The 8,585-nt window shown below is 40.0% G+C and overlaps 1 protein-coding gene across 1 annotated transcript in view; it reads right to left on the bottom strand.

Annotated features, from left to right (window-relative positions):
• Nucleotides 1-8,585, bottom strand: part of LOC109972088 (alpha-2-macroglobulin) — a 35,924-nt gene that overhangs the window by 10,695 nt on the left and 16,644 nt on the right. The window contains exons 16-26 of the mRNA XM_020620725.1: nucleotides 8,140-8,169; nucleotides 8,018-8,107; nucleotides 7,732-7,801; nucleotides 7,613-7,654; nucleotides 7,371-7,512; nucleotides 5,520-5,745; nucleotides 5,262-5,388; nucleotides 2,598-2,719; nucleotides 1,581-1,632; nucleotides 505-588; nucleotides 202-378 (exon numbers count right to left, since the gene is read on the bottom strand). Of these exons, the coding sequence (XP_020476381.1) occupies nucleotides 202-378; nucleotides 505-588; nucleotides 1,581-1,632; nucleotides 2,598-2,719; nucleotides 5,262-5,388; nucleotides 5,520-5,745; nucleotides 7,371-7,512; nucleotides 7,613-7,654; nucleotides 7,732-7,801; nucleotides 8,018-8,107; nucleotides 8,140-8,169 (1,162 nt within the window). The remainder of the gene's footprint in view (nucleotides 1-201; nucleotides 379-504; nucleotides 589-1,580; nucleotides 1,633-2,597; nucleotides 2,720-5,261; nucleotides 5,389-5,519; nucleotides 5,746-7,370; nucleotides 7,513-7,612; nucleotides 7,655-7,731; nucleotides 7,802-8,017; nucleotides 8,108-8,139; nucleotides 8,170-8,585) is intronic.

The following is an 8,585-nucleotide window of genomic DNA, read 5'->3' as shown; positions in this document are numbered from 1 at the left end:
TGCTTTTACTAAATTCTTAAATTCTCAGATGAAGACCTTTACCAGTGGGAAGATACAGTCCATAAGAAAGGCAAAGTATAACCAGGTGATGCATCCTTGAGCCTTTGTTATAGCAAACATCCCCGATTTAGATCCATCTTTTATGGTTTTTGGTTCTGGTCCACCCTGAATGGACTGATTCAGGGTGTCCTATGGGCTCACCGCTCTCCAGGAAGCCTGTTGCCTTGTCCTGAATCTGCGCAGTCAGCTGACCGGTGCTTTTCAGGTAGTTGAGGATGAAGATGTTGGGAGCAAACAACACCATGTTCTGCTCCCCACAGCCGTATGGCATGGCCAGGAGCCTGTCCAGGTTCTTCAGAGCTCGGCCCATCAGGTCGCCTGCATGCATAAGCACGAAAAGAGAAAGATAAAAGACAAGATTCCACCCCGCAAACATTTTCTACATCAGGGTAGAAGCAAAAAAAAAGATGGAAACTCCACATGTCAACATGTTAGGTTTCTAACCCAGTACAGAGACAGAGGCCCTCGCTGATCCAGCCACAAACATCTCAGGCATCAGAAGAGAGATGTTCTTCTCTACAGGCCCCTCTGGCAACAGAGAAACACAAACGATAACATGTATGTAAAAAGGAACGGGTTGACCTTCACTTTGTCTTGTTCTCTGGTATAAGTCCATAGGAAACAACACTGATGTTTTAATACATACCAACATAAGTCAGCGTCATCCTGTACTTTGCAGAAGTAGGTACTGCAGTTATACTTAACAGTTAAGCACACTAACAATACAATGTCATGTCATTCCAGTCACAGCAAGAAGAAACATGAAGACTAAAATTACTTATCACTATACCAGTGGTGCTGGCAGCCCTAATCCTGTATGCGCCATACTCACTTTTTTAAAATGATTTTGCACAATTTTATATTGCTGCCTCTGACAGTCATTGCCCAATCCCCACTTAGTATGTGTAGCTAGCTAGCTAGATAGCTAGATAGATAATTTGATACCACACAGCCCGGAGTGGATCATATCATTTGTACTCCCTAACGTGAGCCCTGCACAGCTTGGAGTGAGTGACAGCAGTGCACACACTGACTTTAACTGCTGTTAATAATGGCTGTAACATCATCGGGACATGTGCGGCGTATTTTTTTATCTATCATGTCTCATGAGCTACATTCATGTGATACTTGAACTAATGTTTTGACTTTGTATGTGTGTTTAAATGCCAGGAAGCACCAGCTACGGAGCAGATGCTCAAAGTCGGTGTGTGCTGCTGTCACATTACAACAACAAAAATACAGCATGTCATAATAACAAGAAAAATACCACGTTTTAATGTGAAGTATCTCATAAAAATTAGAAAATTATCTTCTTAAAACAATTAAGTTTCTCGTTATAACAAAATACACTTCCATATGCAGTTCTTGTTGGTACTATGAAATATACAACACTAAGAACTGTGAGAACTTCAGCCTTGGACCCAACACAGGCCTCTGTGACAGAATGATATAACCGACATATTCATCTGGTGCCCTGGTGTTCACTCTGTTAGGAATCCCAAGTGTGTGTGAGGCCTCACCTGCAGGGCAGAGCAGAGCGTTGTGACTGACCATCTGTGGTGTCCCTTCAGCCTTGTACAGAGACAAAGAACAATGTTAGCAAATAACACTGGCTTCATGAAAACACACCTGTTAAACCCCACTGACAAGGACTATCTCAAAGTCTGATACAGCCATGTGTGTGTCAGTCCCCAGCAACAGCATTCTTCTCTACTCTTGAGTAATAGCTGCTAAAACTATGGTGGCCACCTGCTTTAAAAACAAGTGAGCTTCTTTTAAAATGAGAGAATACTGAGATTAAGAAGATTAAACATTAATATTTTCAGTAGGAATAAACAAACCAGAGTCAAGCTGGGAAAAGATTTAACTAATGGTTGACTTTGGACTTTTCATCAGATGTTCACAGTTAACCAAGTGAATACTGTTGGGCTCTGGGCAGGTATGGTACAGGATGCTTTTATGAGGGTTCTTTCACTGTAAACAACTGTCTGCTGCAACAAAAAATGAATAATCACTCAACCCAAATTGAACTCTATTTGGCTTAGAATGGATGACAAGAGCCAGTGGTGTGATGGCTATGTTAAAAAGGACAAGAAAGAGAAAGCACCATTACAGCGGCCTTCAGAGGTAAGCAATATTTCCATGATAGGTTGCCCCTCATACTATGACGCCTTGACCATGTAAACCTACCCCTAGCATTCGGCATCATAGCGATATTAGTTTGAAAATTATTCAAGAAAAATGATACTTCACTAATGGTGATTTTCTTCAGGATCTACAGTAGCTGAGTAACTTTTGAAGATACTTTGACAAATGCTCAGAGAAATGTGCTGACACCCTCCTCAGTCGAACTTTCAGCTAGAATTTGATCTTACTGTGGCATTATTTCTATGTTACTTTTGACAGGAGTGTCCAACAGTCAACTGGAAAGACATCCGGCGTGGTTTTTAACAGGTGCTTTAACTACATCACAGTACAGTCTGCTTTGTGGTGACACACCGCTGTGATACTTTGTGTCCTGTCTGACAGTCACTGACCTCCACCAGCAGGGTGCGGATCACTGTGTCCTTTCGGCCAGTGTCGGGGACGGTGGCCACCTCATTGCCACACAGTACATCAGTCTTCAGGGCCTCAGTGCTGACCTTCATATTTACCTCACCTGAGTGCACACAAACAAACAAACAGTCTTATTCTGAAAGCATGGGTGTATTGATTAGCGCTCGCTGTCCCTGTCACACTTTGTGTACAGAGGCAAAACCGCTTCCTATCTGCTTTTCACACCGACTCATTATCCTCCCTGTTCTCCACCCCCACTCTGCGTTTTTATTCCATCCCTGTTTCCCATCATATTTGCCCTCATTAATCCCTATTTGTTGCCTTATTATATTGCCTCTCCTCCATACAGCTCCATCTCCCACCCCCTCCTCCCTTTTCTTCCTTCACAGCTCACAATCCTTCACACAGAGGACAAGTACAGATCGCCCCCTGAGGGAGAGGTTTCGGAGTGTTTCGTCAGAGACACTACCTGACTCGTTAGTACAATGGATTGTCAGCATTCCTGTAAGGGGGTGTTAGAGCAGTTCATTCTGACATTCATCACAGCCTCGTATCTGTAATCGCTGATGGGGGCTGATAGAAATCCTCTGCCTTCAGGCCCGGCAGCGGTGCTACAACAGACACCGCTCTTTGTTTCCAGCAGAGCAGATGCAACATCCATCAGTGTCCTTAATAAGGATTAATTAGCTTGTTGTGCCTTATCTCTGTCACTGAGAGTTCACGACTATATTGAACGGAATAAGCACCAGTGTTTACTTTTAAAGACATGATGATTACATTAATTATATGAATAACCAGCTAAGCGCAAAATGTTTGTGCCGATTGTGGGGGAGGCAGAGTGGTGACTGGCCGACACGGTTTGAGAGAAGTTTCAATTCATTTAAAAAAAACAACACTGATTTAAAATTGAATAAGTGCTTCCTCCACAGACACACACGATGCCGCAACATTGTTTTTATTTTATCTTAAACAAAAAAATCCCATGTCTGACAGTAAACACATGTTTTGGCATGACTGCCTTGTTCAGTAGTCAAATTAATGGAACTTCTATCTTCATTCTGTCAGATTCTCAATGTTCTTGTTGTTCTTCCAACACAAAACAGTTTAGGTTATACATGTCCTAATACTGTATATCTTATTAGTACTGACAGAAGTACATTGTGTAGACTGGGCCACGTGGTAAAAACTGTGGTATAGACAAAGGCTATTGTATATTTATTTGTTTTTTTATGCATGTTTCCTGTATTGATTGCTTTCTTGTGAAGGGTGACTAATTATTATCAGTTTCACCTGTATCGATCACTCTGGGTGGGTAAATGTGGCTGAGTTGTGGTAGAAGTCGACTACACTGATGAAGGCAATTATGGTGAAATGTCTGTGTTCTCTATCAGCCATGGGACCTTTTTTTTAGAAAGCTAAAGAATAAAAATGAATGTTGAGGCGTCTTCTGGAGGGCAGGGGAGGCCCTTGTTGAGAGAATCTGACTCGTCTTTTTTGAACAGCAATTGTAAAAGAACACTAATGCAAATGCTAATTACTGATTTTGCAAAGATCAAAATGAAATATACATTTTCTGTACTCTGCATCATTTTCCCTCTGAATTGGCTGAAAAACCCTTAAAAGATCTTTCAGACATTACAAAGGGCCCTACCAGTTTTTTGCACTTTAGTGTTGTTCATGTCAAGGCACACCATAGTGTTTAAGACTTGTGAAGAGTGTTTCATCTCTCTCAGGTAGCTGCCCACTACCGTGCCAACCCACAAAGCTGACATAGATAAAATGCTTGTTTTTGCCTGTCATTTGAATCTGTAAAGACATTTAACGTACTGTCAAAGAACGATCAGAAAAGCAGCAAATATTTCACATCTGAAAAACCATGAACACAAAATTCTTGGTATGCTTAAAAAAGTGACAAGTAATAAAATATTAAAACTGTTGTTGTGAAATTGCTTATTTCCTTTCAGTAGACTAATCAATTATTTGGCTAGTTATTTCAGTTCTACAGCTCAGGGATTATTTAGCCAGTTTTAATGTTTGCCACAGACTCTACATATACAGGAGGCACTAATCTAAGTTACTTAATCTCTGTTAAATGAAAAACTCTCAAAGGATTTTAGATAATTTTTAAATAATTTGTACAGTGAAAAGTATCAATCAGATGATGTCCTCCATAACTAGTAATGTCCTGCATTTAAAATCATTGACTTTGCATAAGGTTGTGTAGTTTTTATCTATAGCAATACACATTTTAGAAATGTATATGTTTTGCATGTAAAATGTTAATTTGTAAAGTTACTAGACTACAATGACTGCAAATGTAGTGGACTAAAAAGTTCTAAAACATTTTTCTCTGAAATGTAATGAAGCCCAAATATAAAGATGAATAAAAATACATTAAGTATGAGCATATCAAAATTGTAGCAGGTCTTAAGGGAATGTATTTTCCACCACTGATGGTTTTCAAATTAGCCTGCACTCAGAGCTGCATTACCACACAGCAACAACATCACTTGAAACAAACAAACAAACAAACAATCCTACATCAGTTCTCTGAATGTTGATTTCGAGAATGTAGTGAAACAGCTTTGGTAAATGGTCTCCATGGTGACCAAGTCTATGTAACGGATAAGTATACACACACATACCGAGGGTGGTTGGAGTAATGAGCCATGAGAACGTAGTGCTCTCCTCTCCACACAGACACACACTGTACAGGCAGCCATCACAGTTTCTGAAAGTGTACTGCTCTGAATCGGCCAGTGTTGCCTTCACCTGCACACGGGATAAAATAATATGAGAGATGTTATTTTCCTGTTACATCGTATTTCATGTAGTCAAGCTGTCATCCACACCAAGTCAAATTAATTGTCAGTTCTATCTGTCATCATCAGTTAAATAGTTACCATAATGCATTTGGGGAGATAGTTGAAGACAGTGGCTTTGAGGGTAAAGACCTCCCCACGAATGACAGAGTAGGGCAAGGTGAGACTGACAAAGAATGGCTGGAAGGCAGTCAGTCCAGTGGTAGGCGATAATCCGAAGCCCACAGAGGAGATGCAGAACGCTCCAGCTGTCCACTTAGTGATGGTGTCAGGGACTGTCCTCTCCAGACTCAGTGAGCCATTGTCACTGCACAAACATGAGACAGTGAGTCAAATGAAAATGTAGCATAGTGTTACCCTTAGAGTTTTGTGAGTAGAAAAAATAATAAACAATCATGTTTCTGGGTTTAGAGGAGACAAAAGGTCAACTACTCAGAAAATATCACTGTAATGTGCTCATGAATATACACTAGTTGACAAGGCTTATTCTGTTTAATCCACCAAAACTTTGACCCATTTGGGCATCTAAGCCAACTTGTAACAAGACAATATAAAAAAAAAAGAGTCTACATTCATGTTAAAAGCTTTGTGTCGGGTGGGACAAACATACGATGGACGTGTCGTTACCACTTTCCTCCACTATGCAAAAATGAAGCCAACCTATTGTGAATATCATCTTGCTTTGTTGCATCCAGATTCTGTGTAGTGACCAGAAGTGGAGTGACAGCAAAGCTGAACTGAAATATGGCCCTTTTTTATATCGTCAAATAACCTATTAAAAACAAACTTACCAGGAAAACAACCACGTGTACATACATCAACATGATAATAGCTACCAAAAACCACCAGAAATGACGTCTTGAGAAAAACTGATCTGATTTGTGGTTTGTTTTGTTTTAGTTTGCCTCCCGTCCTGTCCCACCGATCGTGTTGCAGTGCCTTCACTTCTGGGAACTCTTAACCTGCCTACAGTTTTTAGACTCGATAGGTGGAGTCAGTTGAAAATGTGTGTCGCATAAATCCATGAACCAATACGGACTAGATGACATTTGATTTCATTTACAAGACTAGACACAAAAACTGCACCTACAACCTCAGGCACAGCAGAGCGGGCAGTATCATCACACACAGAACAAGATTTTAAGATTCCCCTGGTGCAGTAAGACTGATGGCAAATACAAAATGTGGAAAACCTGTGCAATAACCCCTCATTATCATACTAAGGAGGATACCATATACAATTCCACCATGTGCAATATTTGAAACTCCCCATTTTACCTGCTATCTTATTCCTGTATCCACAATTTTGTTGACTATTTTATATTCTTGGGTGATCTTATATTTAGACTAGGCGTTCGTTCTTTTGGCTTTAAACCCTTTACGTGACTCCAGGAGAGCCCTGCACAAGAACTCCTATATGCCTAGACTGTGTGTTTATGCATAAATGGCAAATAAAAATCTTGAATCTTGAATGTGATGACAGTTAATGGCTTTGGTCACCGTCAGTGAAACCTATTCAAACACACCCAAAAAGTTCTGACCAAGTGGATTAGCAAAATTATATACTGTTAAACGTTTATTAAAAGGTGCCTTGTTTCATACCTTTTGAGGCAATTGTTGCTTATTTAGTCATGGCTATTTCTTTTTTGCAGAAAAATACCTGGGATGTACAACCAAGATTTCTGGGACTTCAAGCAATTTATGGAGTAAAAATGTCTTAAAAATATTTTGTTACAGCTTCTCAAATGTGAAGACTGGCTGCTTTTCACTGTTTAATGTCTTTTTTGTTTCGCTGATCTAACCAGCAATCGGAACATGCAACAAACAAAAACCAATATAAGAAACAACATTCTTCTGCCAGTATTCAAAATGCACAAATGCCTGGAAACAGGACAAATGTTTGTTTCAATTCTTTTCATGGAACATTATTACCCCACAGTAACTAGGTCCCAGATCCAGGTCTCAGGGAAGAACGTCCTGATGGTTTCCTTCTTCACCTCCGCTTTATCTTCAGGCATACCTGAACTCTGAGACATCATTTCAAAGCCCATGGGAGCAGAATCCTCAAAGAAATCTAGGGACACATAGACAGAATAATAATAATAATAATAATTACACAACTATACTTACCCAAGAGCTCTCAAGAAACTGTGTTCTAACAGGCCCCGGTCCACCTTTTTCTCCTTTGGGTGGCGGAAGAACCTGGTCCATCTCTACTAAAAGTTCACAGTAAAAAGGTAGTTTCAGTATCAATGAACAATAACAGTGAAATAACATAAAACATAAAACATACCATAATATGCAATATTGCAATCATAAGGTTTCTTCACATTGGAATTGGTCACAATTTTGATTCCAATTTCCTGTAAATGAAGAAACAGAGACAATGACACAACCAGACAGCAAGATGGACATCCAACATCTTCTTTTCTCATATACACGACAGACAAACGTCTGGACACACTTTCCCATTCACTTCATTGGGAAAGGGTTTCCTACTTTTGACTGGTTGTGTAAATATAAAACAGACTACGTATAAATTGACTACAATCAATTCCAATAAATGACCAATTTTCTACTCTAAAGACGCTGTAGACGTCATCCTTTTGATTGTTCGGTTCCATGAAGAATGAGCGAGTTGCACGACGAAGTTCCCCTGGCCCTGAGAAGCAGTACCCTGCTGTGCAGTCACAATGACTGACACCTTCTGCAAAGGCAGCTGGCTGTACACCTGCACAAAAACACCCGTGTACACGAGTCAGGGTGGGCAATCGGTTTGACAGATGTAGGTGATGTTAACACCTAAACGTATTGCAGTATACGTACTCCTACAGTTGAACAAATTAGGTGTCAAGTCTGGCTATCATGAGCTGAACTGGTCTAACTGACTGATGATCGGTCTAATCTTCTAAAAGCCATTATGTTTAAACATATCAGGTGCCAATAACTTAAATATAATGATAAAATAGTGGGGTAATCATAACTCTCTCTGGGTCAGTTAGAACCTTAAAATCTGAGAAACTGAAAATTTGCTAAGCCTAAAGAAAAATAAAGTGCAAGTAACAAAAGTTGACTCCTATGTAAACAGTATTGAGAGCTGTGCCAGACATCCAGTTCTGTTTAGCCTGCTATTGGTCTACAATGGGC

This window comes from Monopterus albus, unplaced genomic scaffold (assembly GCF_001952655.1).
Source record: "Monopterus albus unplaced genomic scaffold, M_albus_1.0 scaffold246.1, whole genome shotgun sequence".
Lineage (NCBI taxonomy): Eukaryota > Metazoa > Chordata > Actinopteri > Synbranchiformes > Synbranchidae > Monopterus > Monopterus albus.
Note: the sequence above shows the minus strand (reverse complement) of the source record. Positions and strands in the feature narration are given on the sequence as shown.